The following is a 26484-nucleotide window of genomic DNA, read 5'->3' as shown; positions in this document are numbered from 1 at the left end:
AGAATTCCAAAATCACCAATGCATGAAAAGCCAAAAAGCTATTCCGGTCCCCTAACCTTGCCCGACACCCCAAAACGCTCTGCCATACCCCTTCCACACCCCAGCTCGTGACTCCAAGAACTGGGTTTGGAGTACTCGGTCACTCCGCCCCCTTACCGCCATGTCTCTCTGGCCCTCCGTCTCGATGGTTTCACCCCTACGTAGGGTGGGGTGGGGTGGGAATACTGTTCGGCCCCGCCCCTGAGCACTTTCGTCTACTTCCCGCCACGCCCACCGAGGAGCCCAGGCCGCTCTGCCCCGCCGAACTCACTAGTCTTTCTTGGGCTTCAGAAATACAGAAGGAAAAACAAACACAAACCTAAAAACCATAGAGTACCCACGTTCCGCCAAGAGGAAGAGCAGCCTCTACATGCGGGGGGGGGCGGGGGCGGCGGTCGCACAAAAGGAGGACCTTCTACCCGCTGTGAACCATAGAGATGCGGCTCCCTCTGGCCCCGGGTCGGGGAGGTGAGTGAGCGTCGGCGGGGCGGGGATTAGGAGAGTGCGGGTGGAGCGAGCTGGAGGCAAAACTTTCTGGAGCCTTAGGATGAGAGGGCCCGGGCGGCGGAAGCCGGTGGGAGGAGGCGCCTGACGGGAGCACGCTGCCGAGCGAGGCCCGGCGCGTCCCAGCGCCAGCCCCGCGTCACCGCCGTGGACCCCGCCCGGGTCCCCGCTGCCTCTCAGGACCAGGCGTGACGATGCACCGTCTCCAGCTCTGCAGGTTACTGAACGCCCTTCCTGTTGTCTGACGACTGCGATCCGGCGCCCGCCGGACCATGTGGACCTGGTCGCCGCTTCCACTTTACAGATTAGGAAAGCCGAGGCCCGGAGAAGCGAGGCGACGGCATCTGTCAAAGGCCAGGAGGTGAGTCAAGAGCCCAGAGACCCGTGGAAACCTCGGTGCCCAGGCCGGGGCTCGTTGTCTCCCCAAGCCTTCCATCTCCCTTTAATTCGCCCTTTCTCTTACTCGGTCCCGTGTTCCCAAGGTAAGCTCATTTCTTCTCCAGGGCCAACCTGTCTCCTCTTTTTTCCAGACAGCGGAGGTTCTCAATCTAGCCGACGCCTCGGGTCGTGTGCCGGGAACTGAGCTAAATCCGCAGAGCAACTGTACAATGCTGTAAGTGGAGGCTGGGGTTTCCAAAGAATCCCTCTAATCGTGGAATTGCACTTTCCTGCCACCTTCTAAGTCCCAGTGATCACCGTTTTTTGAGCGGAGGGATTCTGGAGAACAAGGAATGGCAGTTTTCACCTGCCGCCTGGCTCTTACTCAAATATGTGACTCGATTTCACGAGTAGTGTCATTAATATTCTTTCAAAAATGATTCTACTTAAGCTCACTTCAGCCATGTATAAGAGGACACACATTTTGTCATTCATTCGTTTCTCAATTATGCTCCAGTTTGAGGCTGTATATACAGTAAGTTAAATGTGTTTGAAATCTCTCCAGATGTGTTACTTCATGGGAGAAACTACTGGTTTGATACCTTGGTACAAGATACCTAGCCTTACTCTGATGCTGTTCTGTCCACAGTTCTAAGCTAGCAATTTTATTTTTCTTTGTCTTGCATAGTTTATTGGAAGTTTTGTTTATTGAATTGATAATACTGTTGAACCCAAAAAACTTCATAGGAAGTAAGAGTGATCATTTAACAATGGAGCATCATCTAGTACAGTTTTTGCTAGAGGTATGGATAAAAGAGCCATCAGGACTCCAAAAGAGAGAAAGTTAAGAATTCAAGAAACTTTCATAGGGGTTGGGGGTTTAGCCCAGCGGAAGGGCGCCCGCCCTGCACGCACAAGGCCCTGGGTTCGGTCCTCAGCCCTGGGGAAAAAAAAAAAAAAGAAAGGAACTTTCATAGTGGAAATGATATTTTTGCAGCTTCCCTCCTTCCTCCCCATCCCTCCCCACTAGGGTTTGAATTCACAGCTTTGTGCTTGCTAGGCAAGTGCTCCACAACTTGAGTCACACCTCCAGACCTATGCGGCTTTTTATAGAATTCTAAGGAGTTGGTTAGTCAGACAAGAGATTGAGAAGGAGAAAAGACACATCAAGCTAGCTGTGAGAGCAAAAAGATGAGATGGTGCAAAAAAGTCTGAAGAATAGCAGACATCTGGCTGAGAGCTCTCTTTAGAGGTAGGATTAGCAGTAGGAAGCATGTCTGGAGAGTCAGCAGGGGCCAGATGATGAAAGAAGGGCCAAGATGGACATTGAGGAATAATAAGATCAAGTAGTAAAAGGTAAATGACTTTTGAAATTCTTGGGTGTTACCCAATTTTGTTGCAGATAAGAAAACTGAGGCTCAAACTGCTTCATAATTTGACCAAGGTCATTTAGCTAGCAAGAAATACAATCTTCCAGGCACTAGTGGCTCATCTTGTAATACTAGCTACTCAGGAAGCTGAAGTATGATGATACAGGTTTGAAGCCAATCCATGCAAGTAAGTCTATGGGACTCTTATCTCCATTTAACCACCAAAAAGCCAGATGTGGAGCTGTGGCTCAAGTGGTAGAGCTCTAGTCTTGAGCAAAAATCCCAAGGATAGTGCACAGGCCCTTAGTTCAAGCCCGGGACCAGCACAAGAAAGAAAAGAAAAGAAACATAATGTATAGTCTTCGGTATATTGGCCAAAACTTGTTGGCTGTCTCTTAATATTGACCCCATCATCATTTGTTCTGAACATTATCATGAAAAGAAAACCTCTATTTACGATAATAATGTGTGGCATGCTGCTGTTAAAGAATTATCGAAATGGGTAGGCATTGGACTGTGTTCTATACCAACCTGGAAGAAAGTAAAAGCTCTAACCATTCTTTTTGTTTTTCCTTTGCTTGGCTTGTTAGCAGTTAAGAAGCCAGAGTACACAAGTCAATGGTGATGACAGACTCTGTATTGGACTCCCAGCAAGCCAGAAGCACTGGGGAGATGGATGGACTGTGTTCTGAGCTATTGCTGATTCCCCCATCTCTCTCTAACCATGGAATCCTGGGGCCTGTCCCAAGTACCTGTGCTTCTGGGGACCCTACACCGTTGCCTGCTGACTCAGGCTGCCTACTGGTAGAAGCCACAGCTACTGAAGAGGGGCCAGGGAACATGGAGATCATTGTGGAAACAGTAGCTGGAACCCTGTCCCCAGGAGCTCCTGGAGAAACCCCAGGTACAAGCCTAGTTGCTAGCAAGCCAGTGGGACAAGCAAGCCTGAAAGGTTTTGTCTGTACTATTTTTGGTACTTCTCTCTGAAAATGATAACACAAGGTAGCATGCTATTTTTATACTTGGAGATGTTGTCATTTGGTTTGCAGTTGGTGTATGTTGATGGAAGGCTGGCAAGGTAGTATACAACCTTGTAGCAAAGTCTATCCCTATGAAGGCTTCATATCTGCTAGGCAATAATCCAGAAGGAATTCTTTCCTGACACCTTAATCCAATTCTGGCTGTCCTTACTCTTACAGTCCTTGGATTCTTCTCCCCCTATACTGACCCTACTACACAGGAACTGTAGCCAGGGATTAGGCAAAAGGCCAAGCCTGCTCCACCACCCTGGTCTTGGCAGGGCTTTCCAGAGGTAACTGGTATTTCCTCACCCTAATTTCCTGTGTATCACATACTTCACTCATCCAAGGCATGTGGTTAGGAGGTAGAGTTGAGCATTTGTATTTACCCTAGCAGAAAGATTCTCCTTTTTATTTGTCCCAACTTTAAGTACTTGTACAAAGGGGTTTTAATTCAGCAAATTAGTTTGTAATGTATCTTGGTCAGTGTCACCTCTTCAGTGTTCTCCCCCATCCCCACCCCTACCCACACTCTCAAGTAACTTGCTTTTGTTTTGTTTTTTCTTTCTTTTTAAAAAAATTTTAGTGCTGAGCTGGGAAGGTGGCTCAGTGGTAGAGCGCTTGCCTTGCATGCATGAGGCCCTGGGTTCGATTCCTCAGCACCACATAAAAAGAAAAAAAGCTGGAAGTGGTGCTGTGGCTCAAGTTGTAGAGCGCTAGCCTTGAACTGAAGAGCTGAGGGACAGCACCCAGGCCTAGAGTTCAGGCCCTACAACCGGACCCAAAAAAACAAACAAATTTTTAGTGCTGGTCCTGGGGCTTGAACTCAGGCCTGGGCCCCTATCTCTGAGCTTTTTTGCTCAAGGCTAGTGCTGTACCACTTGAGCCACAACCTCCACTTCCAGCTTTTTTGTTGTGGTGGTAGTGGTAAGAAGTCTCATGGACTTTCCTGCCTGGACTGGTTTTGAGCCACAATTCTCAGATCTCAGCCTCCTGTGTAGGTAGGATTACAGCTATGAGCCTTCAGTACTTAATATGTCTCTGTTTTTTAACTGCTACTGTCCAGCTACAGTGGTTTCACTTCCCATTGCTATGTAGTATAGTAGCAAAGAATACTTGGAGAGATTAGCTAGTTCAACTATATAATATTTCTAATATGTGGTAAAAGAAAAAAGAGTCTCAGTGGGATACATATCAAGCTTAAGCCAGCCTGGGCTATGTATAGCTAGACCTTATCTCAAACAAAACAAACAGCTTGGGAAAAACATTTTTAATATGTAACAGTGAATTAATATCTTTAAATTGCAAAGAGTTACACCATAAGAGAATTTTTTTTTGGGGGGGGGTCCGGTCATGGGGCCTCAACTCAGGGCCTGGGCGCTGTCCCTCAGCTCTTTAGCTCAAGGTTAGTGCTCTACCACTTGAACCACAGCACCACTTCCAGTTTTCTGATGGTTTATTGGAGAAGAGTCTCATGGACTTTCCTGCCTGGGCTGGCTTTGAACTGTAGTCCTCAGATCTCAGCCTCCTGAGTAGCTAGGATTACAGGCCTGAGCCACCATCACCTAGTGAACTTTTTTTTTTCTTTTTTTTGTCGGTCATAGAGCTTGAACTCTAGGCCTGCGCACTATCCCTAAGCTCTTATGCTCAAGGCTAGCACTCTACCTCTTGAGCCACAGCACTACTTCCAGTTTTTCACAGCCTTTTCTGCCCGGGCTGGCTTTGAACTGCAGTCCTCAGATCTCAGCCTCCTGCGTAGCTAAGATTATAGGCGTGAGCCACTGGCACTGGGCTAATGTGAACCTTTTTTTGGTCAGTCATGAGGCCTGAACTCTGGGCCTGGGAGCTATCCCTGAGCTCTTCAGCTCAAGGCTAGTGCTCTACCACTTGAGCCACAACGCCACTTCTGGCTTTTTCTGCTTATGTGGTGCTGAGGAATTGAACCTAGGGCCTCATGCATTCAAGGCAAGCGCTCTTCTACTGAGCCACCTTCCCAGCCCTAATGTGAACTTTTGAAAGCCAGTTACATAACAAATATGTGAGCAACATAACAAATTTTACAATATATATACTGTGACCAGGGAATTCCATTCTGGGAAACTTTTATAAAAGACACACAGGGATGGGGCTGGGAAGGTGGCTCAGTAGTAGAGCACTTGCCTTGTATGCATGAGGCCCTGGGTTCGATTCCCCAGCACCACATAAGCAAAAAGAAAAAAAGCCAGAAGTGGCGCTGTGGCTCAAGTGGTAGAGCGCTAGCCTTGAGCTGAAGAGCTGAGGGACAGCGCCCAGGCCCAGAGTTCACGCCCCACAACCAACAACAACAACAGCAAAAAGACACACAGGGATGGAGATATGTAAAGCCAGCTTCATTTATAATGGCTGGAAGCATCTTGGCTGTCCATCAGAGCAGAATTTCATTTTACTTTATCAGTGTTCTGAAATACCATGATGTCAACAACAACAGAAAGTGAAATGTATTTATAGATTTGTGTGTGTGTGTGTGTGTGTGTGTGTGTGTGTGTGTGTGTGTGTGTGTGTGTGTGTGTGTGTGATGCTGGGGTTTAAACATAAAAGTCATATGGTGCTCCATGACCTTAGTCCTTTTTTATTTTGCCAGTCCTGGAGCTTGAACTTCAGGCCTGGGTGGACACTGTCCCCAAGCTTTTTTTGCTCAAGGCTAGCACTCTACCACTTGAGCTACATACAGCACCACTTCCGGCTTTTACTGTGTATGTGATACTGAGGAATCAAATCCAGGGCTTCATACATGCTAGGCAAGCACGCTACCACTAAGCCACATTCCCAGCCTAGATTTTTTTTTTTTAAATCTTTGATAGCTAGGCATGATTTGTAGACATAACATTTGGGAGGCTGACAGGCAGGAGAATTGAGAGTTGGAGGCCACTTTAGCCAGCCTGGACCACATGGAAAGATCCTAACTCAGAAGAAAAACAAAACAACAACAAAAAAAGAACTTCTGTTTTTAACAAGTGAAAATTGGGGTGAGGGGTGGGGAGAAGAGGAGACAAGTCAAATGATTGAAAGGATACGTCCGTTTCATGTGTGTGATGGTTATTCTTTGTAAACTTCGGTATCATTTAAGTTGCCATGTTGAACTAGCTCTATTTTTTGTTATTCATTAATTTATTATTTATTATTAACAGTTTTGTTCTGTGTGTTTTTATTGGTTTATATCAGTTATACAAGGGTGTTTCATGGTTACATCTTCACAAAAGTTTATACTGTAGTCCAATCAATTTTCCCTATTCTGTTACTTGCACCCTTCTCTCTAAGAAATAGCATCCCTTAGCCAGGTGCTGGTGTCTTATGCCTGTAATCCTAGTTACTTAGGAGGCGAAGCTCTAAGGATAGAGGTGCAAAGCGAGCCCAGGGGGGCTATGAGATTTGTCTCTACTTAACCACCAAAAGCTGGAAGTGGAAGTGTGGCTCAAGTGGTAGCGTACTAAGGGACAGCTCCCAAGACCTAAGTTCAAGCCCCAGCACTGCTTCCCCCCGCCCAAAAAAAAAAGAGAGAAAAGAAATAATGTCCCAAACAGGTTTCCTTCTTCTATTTTAATTGTTGCAAATAATCTATTTAAATAGTATTCAGTCTTACTTATCTCCCCCCAGGTACACCTCCATATCCTGCTAGTTGAACTTGGTGTGTATGCATGGGGGGCAGGGTGGGAGGTGAGGGGGAGAGAAAGGGAGAGTGTGTGTGCTGGACCGAGGGCTTAAACTCAGGACCTTGGCACTGTCCCTAAGCTTTTGTGCCAAGGCTAATACTGTATCACTTGAGCCACTGCTTTACTTCTGGCTTTTTGAGGTTAATTGGAGACAAGAATATCATGGACTTTCCCACCCAGCTGGCTTTGAACCCTGATCATAGATCTCGGCCTCCTGAGTAGCTAGGATTACAAATGTGGGACACCTGCACTTGACTGAGCTTTTTTTTTTTTTTTTTCCTTGGTCAGTCATGGGGCTTGAACTCAGGGCCTGGGCACTGTCTGTGAGCTCCTTTGCTTAAGGCTAGTATTCTACCACTTTGAGCCACAGTGCCACTTCTGGTTTTCTGGTGGTTAGTTGGAGATGAGTCTCAGACTTTCCTGCCTGAGCTGGCTTTGAACCATGATCCTCTGCCTCCTGAGTAGCTAGGATTATAGGTGTGAGCCATGGGCTGGGAAGGTGGCTCAGTGGTAGAGCGCTTGCCTTGCATGCATGAGGCCCTGGGTTCAATTCCTCGGCACCACATAAGCAAAAATAAAAAAGCCAGAGTGCTAGCCTTGAGCTGAAGAGCTGAGGGACAGCGCCCAGGCCCAAAGTTCAGGCCCCACGACCGGACCCTCCCCCCCAAAAAATAAAAATGTAGGTATAAGCCACCAGCACCCAGCTGAGTTTTTCTTTTTTCCTTTCTTTCTTTTTTTTTTGGGGGGGTTTGGTAGTGGGGCCTAACTTTGGGCCTGGGCACTGTCCCTCAGCTCTTCAGCTCAAGGCTAGCATTCTACCACTTAAGGCACAGCACGACTTCTGGCTTTTTCTGCTTATGTGGTGCTGAGGAATGGAACCCAGGGCCTCATGCATGCAAGGCAAGCACTCTACCACTGAGCCAACTTCCCAGCCCCACAGCTGAGTTTTTCTTTAAACAAAAAATAACAATAAGGGGTTGGGGATTTAGTTCATTGGAAGAACATTGCTTGACAAGTGCAAGACCCTGAGTTGGTCCTCTGTTCTGGGAAAAAACAAAAAATTACAATTACAATTTAAAAAATGGACCAGATGAATAAATATAGGACTAGCCTGGGCTTCAATCATGGCTTTACTAGCAGCAAGCCTGGTAGCCTTATAGAGAGTCCCTGGTCGTCCTCATAGGGCAGTTGGAACACCAAAATAGAACATTAACATGGTCTGTCCTTTGCTTGAAAATAATTGGTAGCAAATTTTTTTTTTTTTTTGGTCGTGGGGCTTGAACTCTGGGCCTGGATGCTGTCCCCGAGCTTTTCAGCTTAAAGGGGAGCACTCTACTACTTGAGCCATAGCACCACTTCCGGTTTTCTGGTGGTTCATTGGAGATAAAAGTCTTAGACTTTCCTGCTCAGGCTGGCTTTGAACTGTGATCCTCAGATCTCAGCCTCCTGAGTAGCTAGGATTACAAGTGTGAGCCACTAGTGCCTGGCAGCAATTTTTTTTTTTTTAAGGCAAGCTGGTATGTCAGGTGCTAGTGGCTTCTGCCTATAATCCTAGCTACTCATGAGGCTCAGATCTGAAGATTGCAGTTTGAAACCAGCCTGGGCAGGAAAGGCCATGAGACTCTTAGCCTAATAAATTACCAAAAAGCTGGAAGTAGATCTGTGGTTAAAGTGATAGAGTGCTACCCTTGAGCAAAAGAAGCTCAGGAAGAGAACCCAGACCCTAAATTCAAACTCCAGGACTAAACCAAAAAAACAAAAGGCAAGCTGGGAGAATATGATTGAAAACATAGTATGCATGTGTGGAAAGTTCATAATGAATCTATTTAAAAAGAATTTTAGCTGGGTGCTGGTGGCTCACACTATAATCCTAGCTACTCAGGAGGCTGAGATCTGAGGATCATGCTTCAAAGCCAGCCCAGGCAAGAAAGTTAGTGACATTGTTAGCTCCAATAAACCACCAGAAAACTGGAAGTGTGGCTCAAGTGGTAGAGCACTGGCTTGAGCTGAAGAGCTGAGGGACAGCACCCAGGCCCAGACTGACAAAAAAAAAAACAAAGGTGGGAGAGTAATAAAGTAGGTAAATATGCAAATATCACAATGAAACCCCAAATTGTACAATTAATATGTGCTAATAAAAAATGTGTGTGTGGTGGGGGGGAAGAGCTGTGGGTACATCTAAAAGATTAGCAACACAGATGAATCAGGAAAGAAAAGATGGAACAGGAGCCCTCACTGGGAAAATGAGATAAGCCTGCCCAGTGGACACACTGGTCAGGGAAGAAGTACCAAAGCAGCCCCTGCCATGCATTAAACATAAAAAAACAAAATGGTATTACAGAGATAATTATACTCTTCTGAAAAGGGTTGTTCTCCATGTTTTGAATTCCTGTGCCTTTGACACATTCTTTACAGAATTTGAAAGTGATTCATGTTCATGTATATTACAGAGAGTCTTCCTAATTTATTGTTCCTTAGAAGTTTCTAATTTTTATTTAGGCAATATATGTCTTAATGCTTTCTGAATTTGATTTTTATATGTTCATTCATTTACCATAGTTATTAAAACCCATCTTGCATCAAGAATTGTACTAGAGGGGCTGGGAAGGTGGCTCAGTGGTAGAGTGCTTGCCTTGCATGCATGAGGCCCTGGGTTTGATTCCTCAGCACCACATAAGCAAAAAAAAACCTACAAGTAAGCCAGGTGCCAGTGGCTCACACCTGTAATCCTAGCTCCTCAGGAGGCTGAGATCTGAGGATCGCAGTTCAAAGCCAGCCGGGGCAGGAAAGTCCATGAAACACTTACCTCCAATAAACCACCAGAAGACCGGAAGTGGCGCTGTGGCTCAGTGGTAGAGCACTCGCCTTGAGCTGAAGAGCTGAGGGACAGTGCTCAGGCCCAGAGTTCAAGCCCCATGACCAACAAAAAAAAAAGCCACAAGTGGTGCTGTGGTTCAAGTGGTAGAGCACTAGCCTTGAGCTGAATTGCTGAGGGACAGTGCCCAGGCCCACGACCACCACCACCACCACCACCAAAAAGAATTGTACTAGACACTAGGAACCTAAACACATATGCCAGACAAGACGGTCTGACCTGGCTAACAGTTAAGGTACAGAGCCAGACTTCAGGTCCATCTGTACTCCATGACTATGAAAAGATTCATCTACATTCCTACTGGTAGTTAACTCCTGCATGTCTCATTCCACCTGATTCTATGCTTTTCTCTGTCTGTCCTCTGCCCACAGGTGTCCTGGTAAAAGTGGTGGAGGTGTACTTCTGTGAGCGCTGTGAACAGAGTTTTGCAGAGCCCACTCTGCTGTCCCTGCACCAGTGCACGGAGACCCATACACAACCTGTGCAAGACCTTCCTAGCCCCCCACGCTCTGTAGAACTGCCCCCCAACAACCTCACTCTCCATGGCCCTCTGCATGGCCTCAGCGTGTCAGATAGCCCCCTGCCATGTCCTGTGTGTAGGCAAGAATTTGCCCAACCCCAGGCCTTGAAGAGCCACTTCAAGATTCATCGGGCCACTCCCAGCACTTTCTCTTGCCCAGAGTCTGACTGTGTGTTCTCTGCTGAAGATCGTCAGGGTCTGCAACACCACTTGAGGCAGACCCACAAAGCAGTTCCAGTGCCCTGTTCTTTCCGGGGCTGCCCCCTGCTTTTTGGGAGCCAGCAGGGAATGGAGCTTCACCGGCAGGCCCATTACCCTTTCCACTGCAGCCATTGCAACTTCATGGGCTCCAACGTCAAACTCTTCCGGCAGCATCAGCGGAGCCATGGGACCAAAACACAGGGGGAACTTTCTGCTCTTCAGGCACTTCCATCCCGGGAGCTGCTGCCAGGTATGAGGCCAGAGGCCTAGAAATCCCCTGCCTGAAATGTAGCTGCAATGTCTTCTACAGGAAGGACATTTCCTATAGAAGTATAAGGGAATTGGGGCTAGGATTGTGGCTTAGTGGTAGAGAGCTTGCCTAACATGCATAAAGCCCTTGGTTCAATTCATCAGTACCACATAAACAGAAAAGGCTGGAAGTGGCACAGAGAGGCCCAGGACAGAGCCCAGGCCCTGAGTTCAATCCCTAGGACCAGCCAAAGAAAGTATAAGGGAATCTGGATGGTGGCTTGGGAAGATGGAATTACTGAATAAGGGAAAGCATCTAGAAGCCTTGAACCAGTCAATAGATGGCAAAAGGAGAAATATTTGTCCATGACACTGGGTGAAATTTGGCTTAGGCTACATGTAACCTGAAATTACTTAAGCAATATTTTCTTTTTCTTTCTTTTTTTTTTTTTTGTCAGTTGTGGGTCTTGAACTCTAGGCCTGGGCGCTGTCCCTGAGCTCTTCAGCTCAAGGCTAGCGCTCTACCAACCACTTGAGCCATTTCCAGTTTTCTGGTGTTTAATTGAAGATAAGAGTGTCAAGGACTTTCCTGCCTGGATTGATTGGCTTTGAACCGTGATCCTTAGATCTCAGCCTCCTGAGTAGCTAGGATTACAGGTGTGAGCCACAAGCATTAAGCAATATTTTCTACTGACCCATTTCAGATCAATAGTATGTTTGTAGACTTCCTTTAGGAGAAGTGACAGGGGTTATTTTTGAAAGAATCCTTACAGGATTCTTTTATTCACACCTGTAATCCTAGCTACTCAGAAGGCAGAAGTTGGAAGATTGTAGTACAAGGCCAGTTCTGGTGATTGGGGCAGAGCGGGGGAGGGGGGGAGTCACGGGGGCACAACACTTATTAACTGATATCAATTAACAAATTGGGTTGGGGCTGGGAAGGTGGCTCAGTGGTAGAGTGCTTGCCTTGCATGCCTGAGGCCCTGAGTTTGATTCCTCAGCACCACATAAGCAAAAAGAAAAAAGCCGGAAGTGGTGCTGTGGCTCAAGCCTTGAGCTGAAGAGCTGAGGGACAGCGCCCAGGCCCAGAGTTCAGGCCCCACGACCGGACCCCCCCACCCCGCAAAAAAAAAAAAAAAACAACCAAATTGGGTTGAGTGCTTATGATCCCTTCTGGAGGTATAAGTAGGAGGATCACAATCTGAGGCCAGCATTGGCAAGAACAGAAGGTGAGAGGGGGAGGGAGGGAGGGAGAAAGGAGGAGAAGGAGGAGTTGGAAGGGTAGAGAGGAGAAAAACTGGTTCAGGTAATCAAGTGCTTGCCTGGCAAGTATGAATGAGACTGTGAGTTCAAACTAGAAAATAGAGAAAACCAGCCAGAAGAGGACAAGAATGTGATAAGAACTTGCCTTGGAGACCCACTTGTGCCCTAATGTCTGAATAGAAAATCATTTTCCTGGGAAAGACATATACCTGTTTACCTTTCTGAAGCAACTCTCTGATGGGAGATAGGAGATAGGGTTTGAATGGCCACGTTGGGTTTCTCATTAGAACACTTGAGTGATCAGGAGAGATGTTTACCTACCCTGAGCCATCTAGCCATTAACCCTGGAGACCTGAGCCAAGAAGTGCAGTCTATCCTCTGCCTCTCAGTCCAAATCCAAATGTCCTCAGAGCTCTGACCTTCCAGGGCTTTGAGGCTTTATGCTTACTTAAAACTGAATTGAGAATAGTTTCTGGTCTTGATTCCCTTGTCTTGAGTGGGAATACAGAAATCCCTCACCTATCATGGGAGTTATGTTCCAGAGACCCCTGCAATAGGTGAAAATCTGCAAAGTAGCAGCATTATATTTTTATTATTTCTACATTTTAAGGTTTATAAACTCCACTTTCCTATAAACCTTTCCTACTCTCTTTTTAAACTTAAATAATATTTTTATATTGTTTTAAATATTTTAAAATAATTAAAATCATAATTTTTTTTTTGGTCGGTGGTGGGGCCTGAACTCTTGGCCTGGGCTCAGTCTCTCAGCTGTTCAGCTCAAGGCTAGTGCTCTACCACTTGAGCCACAGCGCCACTTCCGGCTTTTTTATGTTTATGTGGTGCTAAGGAATTGAACCCAGGGCCTCATGCGTGCAACGCAAGCACTCTACTACTGAGCCACCTTCCCAGCCCCTCAAATCATAAATATTATGTAAATACCTATATATATATGCAAATATATATGGCAAAATCCCACAATATAGCAAAAGCTCCATAATGCAGAATTAGATTTTTTTTTGGGGGGGGTGGAGGGGGGTCCGGTCGTGGGGCCTGAACTCTTGGCCTGGGCGCAGTCCCTCAGCTCTTCAGCTCAAGGCTAACGCTCTACCACTTGAGCCACAGCGCCACTTCCGGCTTTTTTCTTTTTGCTTATGTGGTACTGAGAAATTGAACCCAGGGCCTCAGGCATGCAAGGCAAGTGCTCTACCACTGAGCCACCTTCCCAGCCCTAGATATATATTTTTAAAAACCCGAAATATAAAGCTGCAGTAAGAACCATGATACAGCAAAGGACAACTGTATACTTATTTAGCACTCAAGATTCCTTTCTGCTAAAAGAGGAGGAGGAGGATTGTGCTAGCCAGTAGTAATACAAGTTTCAATGCTGTCAGTTGCCCCTCTGAGCATCACATTTTTTGTGCTTTCAGCTCCCAAACTGCCTCTAGGAGAACCTTCAAAGGAAGCAGGCACATGTTTGCCTGGACAGGAGTCAGCTGTGGAAGAGAATGTAGAGGAAGAGGAAGAGAGTGGCACCCAGGACTCCCAGAAAGCCTTGGATAAAGGTCAAGAGGCTTCACAGTTGGAAGGTAATGTTGCAAAGTGTGAAGCTCTTGGTTGTGGGGAGGACCAGGTAGTGGAAAGCCTGGCATTGGAACTCTAGGGTTGGTTTTCTGATACTTAATTCACATCTTTCTGAACATCTATCTTGCTTTGACTCAGAAATCAAGGTCTTGTGGAAATGATAAATGGGTCAAGACTCTAGAAACACAAAGTAGGGATACAGCTTATTCTTCTGAGCCAGATTTAGTCAGGTAGGAAAAACTTTTTTCATGGAAGGAACAGTGATATTCATAGTATAAGAATATCGGGGCAGGGGGGTGAGGGGAGGGAGATGGGAGGGCAGGGATGGTAAGGGGAAACAAAGGAAGAGGCAACAATGCTTGATAAGAAATATGCTCATTACCTTGCTCATGTAACTGTATATAATAAAAAAATTAATAATATCAAAAGTTACTGGTGATTAGCACTGTTTTACTAGCATAACTTTTTCTGAATCTTTGCTTCCTAGTTTTCTAACTCAACTAGCATATCTGAAACTCATCCCGCAGCAGTGTATTTACTGTGAGACAAATAGGAAAGATCTCACATTTACTACTGATGTCTAGAAACCAGCAAACCCAGGGCTGTTTTATTTATCTTTATTTTTGTTTTGCTGGTACCAAAGTTTCAGCTCAGACCTCACACTTGCTAAGCTTGCTATCTGCTGTCTCTATTACTTCAGCCATGACTTCAGACAAGCTTTATTCTGGTTATTTTGGAAATAGAGTCTTGCAAACTTTTTTTTTTTTTTAACCCAACTTGGCTTCAGACGTCTATCCTTTGGATCCTCTGGAGTAGCTAGGATTACAGGTGTGAATCTGTGGCACCCAACAAGTGTTAAAAAGTTAAAGACTATTCTTTGTTCTTTTTTATTTACTCCTTTTAGAGTTCTTTCTAATCAGTCCTGTTCCTGCCAAATAAGAACAGCAAGGGAAGCATGCTTCATCCAGATTATTTTGAGCAGCTTTAGGTTCAGGAATAGTGGATGACTGGGACAAATCTTAGAAACAGGCCATAGCAAGCTGTAAGAAATCCTTTTAGTTCAGTTTTTCTGAATACCTGATTTTCTCATCTTGTTTGAGATTATGTTTGTAAATGTATTGCTTGGTTTCCTAGCGAGGAGGCCACACAATATTTGTGTCTGGAAAAATTGTGACTCTCCTTTTCTGGCCATCCCCTGAGCAGTTGAAGAATCTCACCCTCAACCCCTCTTTCCTACAGGGGATGTCACTTCTGGCACTGAGTCCCTCTTCAAGACACACATGTGCTCAGAGTGCAAGCGCTGCTTTAAGAAGCGGACCCACCTAGTAGAGCACCTGCACCTCCACTTCCCAGACCCCAGCCTTCAGTGTCCTAACTGCCAGAAATTCTTCACCAGCAAGAGCAAACTCAAGACCCACCTGCTGCGGGAGCTGGGTGAGAAGGCCCACCGCTGCCCGCTGTGCCACTACAGTGCAGTTGAGAGGAATGCTCTCAACCGCCATATGGCCAGCATGCATGAGGATATCTCCAACTTCTACTCAGACACCTACGCCTGTCCCGTCTGCCGGGAGGAATTCCGCCTCAGCCAGGCACTCAAGGAGCACCTCAAGAGCCATACGGCAGCAGCTGCAGCAGAGCCATCACCCCTCCGCTGCTTTCAGGAGGACTGTAGCTTTGCAGCCCCTGACCGCAAGACCTTTATAAAGCATTTGAAGGAGACCCACGGGGTGCGGGCTGTGGAGTGCCGCCACCACTCATGTCCAATGCTCTTTGCCACAGCTGAAGCTATGGAGGCTCACCACAAGAGCCACTATGCCTTCCACTGCCCCCACTGTGACTTCGCCTGCTCCAATAAGCACTTATTCCGCAAACATAAGAAACAAGGCCATCCAGGCAGTGAAGAGCTGCAGTGTACCTTTTGCCCCTTTGCCACCTTCAACCCAGTAGCCTACCAGGACCACGTAGGCAAGATGCATGCTCATGAGAAGATCCACCAGTGTCCTGAGTGCAACTTTGCCACTGCCCACAAGAGGGTGCTCATTCGACACATGCTACTGCATACCGGTGAGATGGTTTCCATTATTATGGTAATTAATAATGATGAGGAAACTTTACCACATAGGAGATGTCATATGAAAGGCCTTGTATACATTGTTTCTTTTGCCCTGGAATTTCTGGGCGTATTTAGTATCTTGAGTTTGCTTGTGAACAGTGTCATTCAGCTAATAAAATGGTCAGGGTAGGATCTGAATCCAGGCAGTGTAATTTGTGCTCTAAGCACAAGGCTATTGTGCCTTCCCCTTTACCTCTGCCCTGTTCAACCTATCAGTGGTCACATATATGGGCACATGAATAGCCTGCCTGTTAGATGAAGAAACACAAACCAAGATAGGTAATTGCTTTCACAATTCAATATCTGAGAGAGAAGAGGAGGGAAGACTTAGCTACCATATGCATCTTGGCCTCCCAAGGCACTAAGGCACTAAAATAAGAATGTCACTAGTGACCTGGAATTTGCATTTGCTTCATCTCAGACTCTTAATTGGCTGCCAGCATTACTGAAACTTTAAATGCAATTCAATCAGATTTCCTGCTACAGGATCATCTCCTTTGTGATCTATGTAAACCTCCATGGATTAACAGGACGTTAAAACAATTTCCTTCTAAAACTGGTTTGAGGGGACAATTTTTATAGTTTTGGGTGTTAAGGTGCCTCACACCTGTAATCCTAGCTACTCAGGAAGCTGAGATCTGAGGATGGTAGTTCAAAGTCAGCCCAGGCAGGAAAGTCCATGAGATGTTTTTCTGTAGCTAACCAGCAAACATTCTAGGCTAGGAGGCAGAGGCCTGGCTTAAGTGGTGATTGAAAGTCAAGAGCAAAAAATCTGAGCAACACATACATACACATATAGTCAGACCAAAGGAGGGTACCTATAGGTGAGGAACCCAAAGGCAAAACTCCCCTGAACATATAAAATGCTTTTTTTTTTGGTCATAGGGCCTGAACTCTGGGCCTGGGCACTGTGTCTCAGCTCTTCAGCTCAAGGCTAGCACTCTACCACTTGAGCCACAGTGCCATTTCTGGCTTTTTCGGCTTATGTGGTGCTAAGGAATCAAACCCAGAGCCTTATGCATGCAAGGCAAGCCACTTCCCAGCCCATAAAATACTTTTTTATCGAAACAAATTCCAAGAAATGGAAACTTGGGTTGTTTATGTTGTTGTTGGTATTGTTTGTATGTACTTATTTTCTTTTTCTGCTTTTTAGGGGGGGGTTGTAGAACGGGAGGGAGAGTGAACAAATGTAGTATGTAGAAAATCAACTGTTCAACTTGTGGGCAGGGACATGAGGGCGGAAAGGAGGGAAATCGAAGGAAGGGGTACGATTGTCTAAAAGAGAAATAGACACATTACCTGAATTGTGAAATGCTAACCTCTCTATACAATCCCTTAATAATGGGCTGGGAAGGTGGCTCAGTGGTAGAGCGCTTGCCTTGCATGCCTGAGGCTCTGGGTTCGATTCTTTAGCACCACATAAGAAAAATGAAAAAAGCCGGAAGTGGCGCTGTGGCTCAAGTGGTAGAGCGCTAGCCTTGAGCTGAAGAGCTGAGGGACAGCGCCCAGGCCCAGAGTTCAGACCCCACGATCGGACCCCCCCACACAAAAAAAATCCCTTAATAATAACAATAAAACTATATTTAAAATAACAACAACAAAAATAAAAAGGGTGCTCATGTCTCACACCTGTAACCCTAGTTACTCAGGAGGCTAAGATCAGAGGATCACAATTCGAAGCCAGCCCAGGCAGAAAAGTCCTCATGAGGCTCCTATCTCCAATTAACCACTCAAAAACCAGAAGTAGAAAGTGGTAGCACTAGGGGAAAGCACTAGCCTTGAGCAAAAGAGCTCAGGGAGAGCAGCGCCCAGGCCTTGAGTTTAAGCCCTACGCTCAATGACAAAAAGCCAAAAAAAGAATGAGAGGCCCTGAGTTGAAGCTCCAGTATTGACACACAAAAATCAAACCAACCTCCTACCCCCAAAAGCTGGGATGGAGATGTAGCTCAAGTAATAAACTCATCCTTGAGTTCTCACTAGACAACTTTGGAATATCTCATTTATTATTCATAAAAATCATGCAAAGTCAGTTATCTGTGTTGCTTCATTTTTGGAGACGCAGAAGCAGATTACTCAAGGTCACCATTTAACAGCTGTATAATGTCTCTGTTTCTCAGTTTTCTCATATAGTGATAATTTCACCTACCTCATAATGATGTTATTAAGCTTCAATGACAGGAGACATTTGTGCTCAGAAAGGTACCTGGCACAGAGTAAGCACCATATACATGTTGGAATGCAGAGTTAGAGGGGTATTTTTGTTTTTGTTCCGGTCTGGGGCTTGAACTCAGGGCCTGAGCTTTTTTGCTCAGTGCTAGCGTTCTACCACTTGAGCCATAGCTGTGATTCTAGCTTTTTTTCTTTTTCTTTCTTTCTTTTTTTTTTTTTTTTTTTTTCAGGGGTGGGTAATTGTAGATAAAGAGTTTAACAGACTTTCCTGTTGGGGTTGGCTTCAAACTGCAGCCCTCAGATCTCAGCCTCTTGAGTAGGTAGAATTAAGCACCTGGCTCAGAGTTAGAGTTTTGTTTTTGTTTCTGTTTTTTCTGTCCGTCATGGGGCCTGGGCAAGGCTAGTGCTCTACTACTTGAGCCATGGCATTCCACTTCCTGCTTTTTTCTGCTTCTGTGGTGCTGAGGAATCAAACCCAGGGCCTTGTGCATACAAGGCAAGCGCTCTACCACTGATCATCTTCCCAGCCCCCAGAGTTAAGAGTTTTTAACCACTATGCTCATTACCTAATTTATTTTTCTGCTCCAGAAAACTAAAAAGAATTAGGCTAGAGGAATCGTTTTCTGTTAGAGCTAGCAAACTATCAAACTATATAACAAATCAAGAGTGCACTTTAGAGCTGTTTTTTGTTTGTTGTTATTGTTGTTTGTCAGTTATGGGGCTTGAACTCAGGACTATCCCTTAGCTTTTTTGCTCAAGGCTCTACCACAATACCACTTCTGGCTTTTGAATAGTTAATTGTAGATTAGAGCCTTGCAGGGGCTTTCCTGCCTGGGCTGGCTTTGAGCCGTGGTCCTCAGATCTCAGCCTCCTGAGTAGCTAGTATTACAGGCGTGAGCAACCGACACCCGGTTTAGAGCTAGTTTGGAAAAGCTCAGCTTTTGTCCTCTTTTCACTGGTATAGAAGTAGGAGGAGTTGTTGGAGAGCTCTGTGAAGCAGCCTTGATTGTTGTTACAGTTTCCATACCTCAGGTAACACATGAAGCTCTTGCTCCTGCTTGGAATCAGGGGAAGCTTGCTGGAGGAATCTGAATCTGTATCTGTCCTGTTTCTTTTCCTCTCTTATCCAAACCCTTTCCCCCAATAATAGGTGAGAAACCTCACAAATGTGAGCTGTGTGACTTCACGTGCCGAGATGTGAGCTATCTATCCAAGCACATGCTAACTCACTCCAACACCAAGGATTACATGTGCACTGAATGTGGCTATGTCACCAAGTGGAAGCACTACCTCAGTGTGCACATGCGAAAACACGCAGGGGACCTCAGGTACAAGTACACACATGCTTCCACCTCTATCCCAAGAGTCTTGCCAAACTAGCATCCGTGGATCCAGCTTCAGGCCCTATTGCCTTCTCCAGTCCCTGGAGAGTCTGCCTGTCAGGCTCTTCCAGCCATCTCCATTGCCTACAGCTGGCCCCTATGCCTGTGGCCCACTCTGCCTAGTGAGAACTCTCTGTGCCTTGGGAGGGAGTATAGACCTAGAGGATAGGCTAGAGCGTAAAGTATCACTTGGCTTTACAGAGTCTGGTCCTGGGAAGGGGAGAGAATATCCACTTACGGCACCAAATGGATGCTTCCAATGCCAGACAAGTTCCTCTCACCTATGGGCACTGTTGGCTGGGGTGGAGGACAGGGAAGTTCTCTCTAGCTTTCATGCCTGTATGGGCAAATGCGAAGTAGGCCCAGAGTCTGCCCAAGACCCATACACCCTGTTAGCTATACCCATGTTGGCACACCTTAGCAGTCCATAGCAGGTGGTGCTGAGTCACCATTATTTTCCTTTAGGAAGCATATAGAATATGAATTAGAACACAAGCTCTTCCACTCACAACCTTAGGCAGGTCGTTAGCTTCCGTGCCTCGATCTTCCTGCCTATAAAATAGAAATGTCTGTTTCCTATAGTAGTAGAAAGTAAATGATGCTTATACAATACAGAGTACAGAGCCTGGCCCATAGTGTTTAGCCATTGTGACTGGTTAATCATTGTGATTGCGCACCTCTTTTCCTTCTCGCCAGATATCAGTGCAACCAATGCTCCTATCGCTGCCACCGGGCTGATCAGCTCAGCAGCCACAAGCTGCGGCACCAGGGCAAGACCCTGATGTGCGAAGTGTGTGCCTTTGCCTGTAAGCGGAAGTACGAGCTGCAGAAGCACATGGCTTCCCAGCACCACGCTGGCACACCAGCCCCACTCTACCCCTGCCGCTACTGCAGCTACCAGAGCCGCCACAAGCAGGCCCTGCTGAGCCATGAGAACTGCAAGCACACCCGGCTCCGAGAGTTCCACTGTGCACTCTGCGACTACCGCACCTTCAGCAATACCACACTCTTCTTCCACAAGCGGAAGGCTCACGGTTACGTGCCTGGAGAACAGATCTTGCAGTTCCACAGTGCCAGCCTTGAGTCAGAGGGGACCAGGCAGTGCCTGGAACCTCCACCAGACTCAGAACCCTCAAGTCAGCTATCTTCCCAGCCTCAGGAGCCAGGCCATGAACATGAGACTGTGGTGGACCCCAGCTTGGACCAGACCCTTCCAGAGACCAGGGATGACATCAGCACCAGGAGACAAGAGAGTGAGGCTCCTCACGGGGACGGTCTCGAAGGCAGTGCCAGCCCAGGGGAAGTGGAGGAAGGTGGCTGCACACTACACTTAGAGGCTCTGGGAGTAGAGCTGGAACCTGTGGCTGAGCCACCCCTTGAGGAACTCACTGAAACGGCCCCTGTGGAGTTCAGGCCCCTGGATCCCTCAGGACCAATGGAACTGGACGGGCCAGATGGACTGGAAGGGCAAGCACTGTCTCACTGTGAATGTGTGGGGACTCCTAGCTTAGGTACTGAAGAAGAGCCCACTCCGGAGAAGTCAGTCCCTGAACCCCCTGGAAATCCTCCCCTCTTAGAGGAGGCTCCTAACAGCTGGGTGGGAACCCTCAAGGCAACACCATGCGCTGAGATGACCCCCTCGCCTCAGTTCCCTGAGTCAGAATCACTGCTAAAGGTTCTGCGGAGGCAGGATAAAGAACAAGCAGAGGCACTGGTGCTAGAGGGACGTGTGCAGATGGTAGTGATCCAGGGAGAGGGGCAGGCCTTCCGCTGTCCACATTGCCCTTTTATTACTCGCCGGGAGAAGGCCCTGAAGCTGCACTCCAGATCAGGATGCCAGGGCCGCCGAGAGCCCCTGCTGTGCCCCGAGTGTGGAGCTAGCTTTAAACAGCAGCGAGGCCTCAGTACCCACCTGCTGAAGAAGTGCCCTGTTCTGCTCAGAAAGAACAAGGGCTTGCCCCGACCACCTTCTCCCACTGCCCTGCACACTCAGCTCCCGGCCACCCAGGCCTCAGAAGATACCAAAAGTGTGAAGCCCGCACTGGTACCCTCTGAGGCAGAGCTAGAGCTTCCAAAAGCTGTCCCTGAACTCCCCGGGGAGCCAGGGGACCAAGAGGAGCTTCTTGCCACACCTTCTGGCTCTCCAGCACCTCCTATAGGAAATACGTCATCTGCAGAAAGCCCCGAGAAGTTCCACTTTGACCAGGGCAAGTTCCATTGCAACTCCTGCACATTCCTTTGTTCTCGGCTTTCCTCTATCACCTCTCATGTGACGGAGGGCTGTCGAGGACGTGGCAGGAGAGGAAAGCGAGGCTCCTCCCACACCCGCCCTGCTGTGTCTTCTGTGAGCAGTGGGGACACTGCACCCCTGAGTAACAGGAGTCCAGAGTCTAATAACCCTGGTGGTGGGGATGCCAGTCTGACTGAGAAACCAAAGGGCCCTCTCTTCTGCCCTACGTGTCCCTTTAGCTGCCAACAGGAACGGGCGCTGAGGACTCACCAAACCCAAGGGTGCCCGCTTGGAAAGCCCGGAGACCTGCACTGTGGCCTCTGCCCTTTCACTGCTCCTGCTGCCACTGCATTGAGACTCCACCAGAAGCGGAGGCACCCCACTGCAAACGCTGCCCGGGGTCCCCGGCCCGCCTTGCAGTGCGCTGACTGTGGCTTCACCTGTAAGCAGAGTCGGTGCCTGCAGCAGCACCGGCGGCTCAAGCACGAGGGGGTGAAGCCTCATCAGTGTCCTTTCTGTGACTTTTCCACCACCAGGCGGTACCGGTTAGAGGCTCACCAGTCTCGCCACACAGGTGTTGGCCGCATCCCTTGCAGTTCCTGCTCCCAGACATTCGGTACCAACTCGAAACTACGTTTGCACCGACTAAGGGTCCACGACAAAACACCCACCCACTTCTGTCCACTCTGTGACTATAGTGGCTATCTTCGTCATGACATCACACGCCATGTCAATAGCTGCCACCAGGGCACCCCCGCCTTTTCTTGCACCCAGTGTGAGGCCCAGTTCAGCTCAGAGACAGCACTCAAGCAGCATGCTCTGCGGCGACACCCCGAGTCCACACAGCCTGCTCCTGGCTCTGCTGCAGAGGCCAGTGAGGGCCCCCTGCACTGCTCCCACTGTGGTTTGCTGTGCCCCAGCCCTGCCAGCCTGAGAGGACACACCCGGAAACAGCACCCACGGCTAGAGTGTGGCGCCTGCCAGGAGGCCTTCTCCAGCCGGCTCGCACTGGATGAGCACCGGAGACAGCAGCATTTCAGCCACCGCTGCCAGCTCTGTGACTTTGCTGCCCGGGAGCGGGTGGGCCTGGTGAAGCACTACCTGGAACAGCACGAGGAGACTTCTGCAGCGGCCTCCGATGGGGACAGAGATGCTAGCCAGCCCCCCCTACACTGTCCCTTTTGTGACTTTGCGTGTCGCCATCAGCTGGTGTTGGATCACCACGTGAAGGGGCATGGAGGCACCCGCCTCTACAAGTGTACCGACTGCGCTTACAGCACCAAGAACCGGCAGAAGATCACCTGGCATAGCCGCATCCACACGGGGGAGAAGCCGTACCGCTGCCACCTCTGCCCCTACGCCTGTGCTGACCCCTCTCGCCTCAAGGTAGGGTCAGGGGCCACACAGCAAGGAATAGGCTCTGGGTTCTGTAGTCCTAACTCTTGCACATATTAGCTGTATGACTTTGTTCAAGTTCCTTAACTTCTACAGGACTCAGGTCCCTCATCTGTGAAAGGGGGAATCATATGTAACCAACTTCATACGATTTTTGGAAAGATGCAATTCTATAAGACACATTTGCCACATATGATAAAGGCATGTAGTAGTTTGGTGGGGATGACGGGCTGGGAGTGAGTCTTAGTGGTAGAGTGCTTGCCTTGTGTGCATGAAGCTCTGGGTTCAATTCCTCAGTACCACATACACAGAAAAAGCTGGAAGTATTGCTGTGGTTCAAGTGGTAGAGTGCTGGCCTTGAGCAAAAAAAGAAGCTCAAGAACAGTGCTCAGGCCTTAGCCCAGGACTGGCAAAAAAACAAAAAAAGAAAGAAAAGAACATGGATAATAAGAAGCAGAGCTGAGACAGTCAGGGCAGACCTAGGTAAAAGCTAAAAGGATTAAGTTGGTATCATTCTGGGAGACCTCACTGGTCCCAAGGAGGGTATGGAAAGGCTGAGAGAAAGTAACAGAGTTATGTACTAACACTTTCTCAGCCTACCTGTCCCTACTCGAATTTCATGAGTCCCAAGTGGCACACCTATTTTCTACTTCCTTCTCCAGTACCACATGCGAATCCACAAGGAGGAACGGAAGTACCTATGTCCTGAGTGTGGCTACAAGTGCAAGTGGGTCAACCAGCTCAAGTACCACATGACCAAGCACACAGGTAAGTCTTTGTAATCTTGAAAAACCTAAAGGGTTTCCCATATACCGTATACCCACACACCACGTGGCATCTATCCTTGCTCAGATTCAGAGCCAGGCAGTTTTCACTCTGGGGATAGGAGATAGGCTGGGATAGTGTGTATCAAAGTGACTCCCAAACCACTGTACATCTATTGGAAATAGAAGAGGGGCACACTCAAGAGCCTGGACACATGTGTATTTTGCAAAAACTTCTCAAGTAATTGTGGTACAAGGTCATCCACCACTGAGAACTCAAATTTGATGGCAAATACTTGATTCCTACATAAACATGATGTGTTAGTAGTGTTTATAAAGAAATGTACTCACTACCTTATGTAAAGAACTGTAACACTCCTGTTCATCAACTTTACAATAAACTTTTTTTGGGGGGAGGGTTCCAGTTGTGGGGCCTGAACTCTGGGCCTGGGCGCTGTCCCTCAGCTCTTCAGCTCAAGGCTAGGGCTCTACCACTTGAGCCACAGCGCCACTTTCGGCTTTTTTCTTTTTTGCTTATGTGGTGCTGAGGAATTGAACCCAGGGCCTCAGGCATGCAAGGCAAGCGCTCTACCACTGAGCCACCTTCCCAGCCCCTACAATAAACTTAAAAAGTTAAAAACAAAAAAAATTTTAAAAAACTAAGTAAAAGTATGATGCGAATATCATGAATAGAAAGGAGAAAATGTAGAGTATCCTGCTCCTGGGTATGTGGATCCCACAGACTATGTGTTCTTTGTAAAACATCAATGGTTGTGAGCAAGTGATCACAAAAAAATGGTCCCCCATATATGGGGGAACTGATTGGATGCATTTCAAGGCCTCTGCTTCTGAGTGCTTCTGCTTTCAATTTTGCCTCTTCCTTTTTAAAGCTTTTTTTTTTTTTTTTTTTTACTTTTTGAGTAAAAATGGATTCCCCAAAACTATAAGTATCCCATTTCCCAAAGAAGATTGGGATCGTAACTGTCCAGTTTGAACACTACCATATTTGACTATTCTTTACTATCAGATGGCTGCTTGGTTAGCAGTTAACTTAGCCATTACCATTCCCTGGAAACCTATGTATGTACAAGAGCTGTACTGAGAGAAAGGTACAGAACATATATATTCCCAATATAAAGATACAGTCATTAGCCAGGACTGGTGGCTCACGCCTGTAATCTAGCTACTTCGGAGGCTGAGATCTGCAGATCATGGTTCCCTAGCAGACAAATATGAGAGACTCCTTATTTCTAATTAACCAGGAAAAAGCCAGAAGTGGAGGTGTAGCTCAAATAGTAGAATGCCAGCCTTGAGTGGAAAAGCCAAGCAAGAGCACAAGTCCCTGAGTTCAAGCCCCAGTACCAGCACCAAAAAAAAAAAAAAAAATAGAGTCTTCTTAGTCAGCTTGTTGTGTTCTTTATATCCTAGTACCATAGTGACTCTTAGGGCCCACTAAACCTTCTTCTACCCTCTTCAGTGGTGATTTGTTCCCTGTCCTACAGGACTGAAGCCATACCGGTGTCCTGAGTGTGAGTACCGTACCAACCGTGCCGATGCATTACGGGTACACCAAGAGACCCGGCACCGTGAGGCACGGGCTTTCATGTGTGAACAGTGCGGCAAGGCCTTCAAAACACGCTTCCTGCTGCGCACCCATCTGCGCAAGCACAGTGAGGCCAAACCCTACGTGTGCAACGTATGCCACCGCGCTTTCCGCTGGGCTGCTGGCCTGCGCCACCACGCCCTCACCCACACCGACCGCCATCCCTTCTTCTGCCGCCTCTGCAGTTACAAAGCCAAGCAGAAGTTCCAGGTGGTCAAACATGTGCGCAGGCACCACCCTGACCAGGCTGACCCCAACCAAGGTGTGGGCAAAGACCCCACCACCCCCACAGTGCACCTGCATGATGTGAAGCTGGAGAATCCCAGCCCTCCTGCTCCGGCAGTACCTACCACAGGACCTGAGGGCTGAGTGCCTTCTGCAGCTCCCAGACAGGAAGAACATATGGTCCTACATGCACACAGTGGGATGGGGCTGGCCTAAGGAGTACCAGGCCTGAGGGAGAACTGGCTTTGGCGTTGGGATGTTACTGTGACTAGAACTCTCTCAGTTCCCACCAGACTCTGAGCATTATTCTTTGAAATTAATGCCTATATAAAAGAGAGACATGGACCAAAACATTGATTTCCTCTTGAGGTGCTCTGTTACATGGGGATGAATTTCCAGTTTCTTTGCCATCATTTTACCAGAATCCTGGCTATAAGATCTTGATATTGTCCAGTCTGTCCACTCCATCTTCCTTGTTACTGTATCTAGCCCAAAGAGTTGTATCTAACTGCATGTGCTACTGTGCCTAATAACTATAAAGCATGTTAAACAGTGCTTACGAGCTTTCACCCTGTTTGTCCTGTCCCCTTTTAGAACTTGGTTTGTCTTAGAGCTCCTTTGTCCTTTCTACTTTCACTCAGAGATAGGTTCTTAAACAAACCTATGACTGCCCTCTCTGTCCTTGAGTCTGTCCTGGCTATTGCCTTGCTCTCTACTTCCCTTTGCTTGGAGGAGGATTGCCACCCACTAAGCCTCTCCCTGAAGACAGCGTTAGTCATGAGTCCCTCAGACTGGCTCACTTAGCTATCTATACCAAGTGAAAGCACAGGGCACTGTGGAGGGCAGCTCATTAGGGAAGGAAGTGTCCAATCCAGAATTTTCACTATTATGTTCTGTAGTGCCTCTCTATGTAAT

The 26484-nt window shown here is 47.4% G+C and overlaps 1 protein-coding gene across 2 annotated transcripts; it reads left to right on the top strand.

Moving 5' to 3' along the window:
• The first annotated feature begins 715 nt into the window (after positions 1–715).
• On the top strand, positions 716–26055 carry Znf142 (zinc finger protein 142). 2 transcript variants are annotated; one of them, XM_013010339.1, is made up of 10 exons: positions 716–904; positions 1074–1156; positions 2885–3195; positions 10246–10845; positions 13535–13693; positions 14928–15752; positions 19121–19298; positions 20049–22968; positions 23640–23745; positions 25244–26055. In XM_013010339.1, the coding sequence occupies exons 3-10, from the start codon at positions 2910–2912 to the stop codon at positions 25711–25713; spliced, it is 5544 nt and encodes a 1847-aa protein (XP_012865793.1). In that variant the 5' UTR covers positions 716–904; positions 1074–1156; positions 2885–2909; the 3' UTR covers positions 25714–26055. The 2 variants fall into 2 exon arrangements, with proteins under 2 accessions (XP_012865793.1, XP_012865786.1); XM_013010332.1 differs by having other exon boundaries at positions 2882–3195.
• The last annotated feature ends 429 nt before the right edge of the window (positions 26056–26484 follow it).

The sequence above is a fragment of the Dipodomys ordii genome, unplaced genomic scaffold (assembly GCF_000151885.1).
Source record: "Dipodomys ordii isolate 6190 unplaced genomic scaffold, Dord_2.0 Scaffold1, whole genome shotgun sequence".
In the NCBI taxonomy this organism is placed as follows: domain Eukaryota; kingdom Metazoa; phylum Chordata; class Mammalia; order Rodentia; family Heteromyidae; genus Dipodomys; species Dipodomys ordii.
This window is presented reverse-complemented; position numbering and strand designations above follow the sequence as displayed.

What these genes read in the sequence shown, in the direction of transcription:
- Znf142 (XM_013010339.1), top strand. Translation starts at nt 2,910, where the DNA reads ATGGTGATGACAGACTCTGTATTGGACTCCCAGCAAGCCAGAAGCACT. An exon ending in AGCTCCTGGAGAAACCCCAG is followed by an intron (nt 3,196 to 10,245) that starts GTACAAGCCTAG and finishes CTCTGCCCACAG; the next exon opens with GTGTCCTGGTAAAAGTGGTG. An exon ending in ATCCCGGGAGCTGCTGCCAG is followed by an intron (nt 10,846 to 13,534) that starts GTATGAGGCCAG and finishes TTGTGCTTTCAG; the next exon opens with CTCCCAAACTGCCTCTAGGA.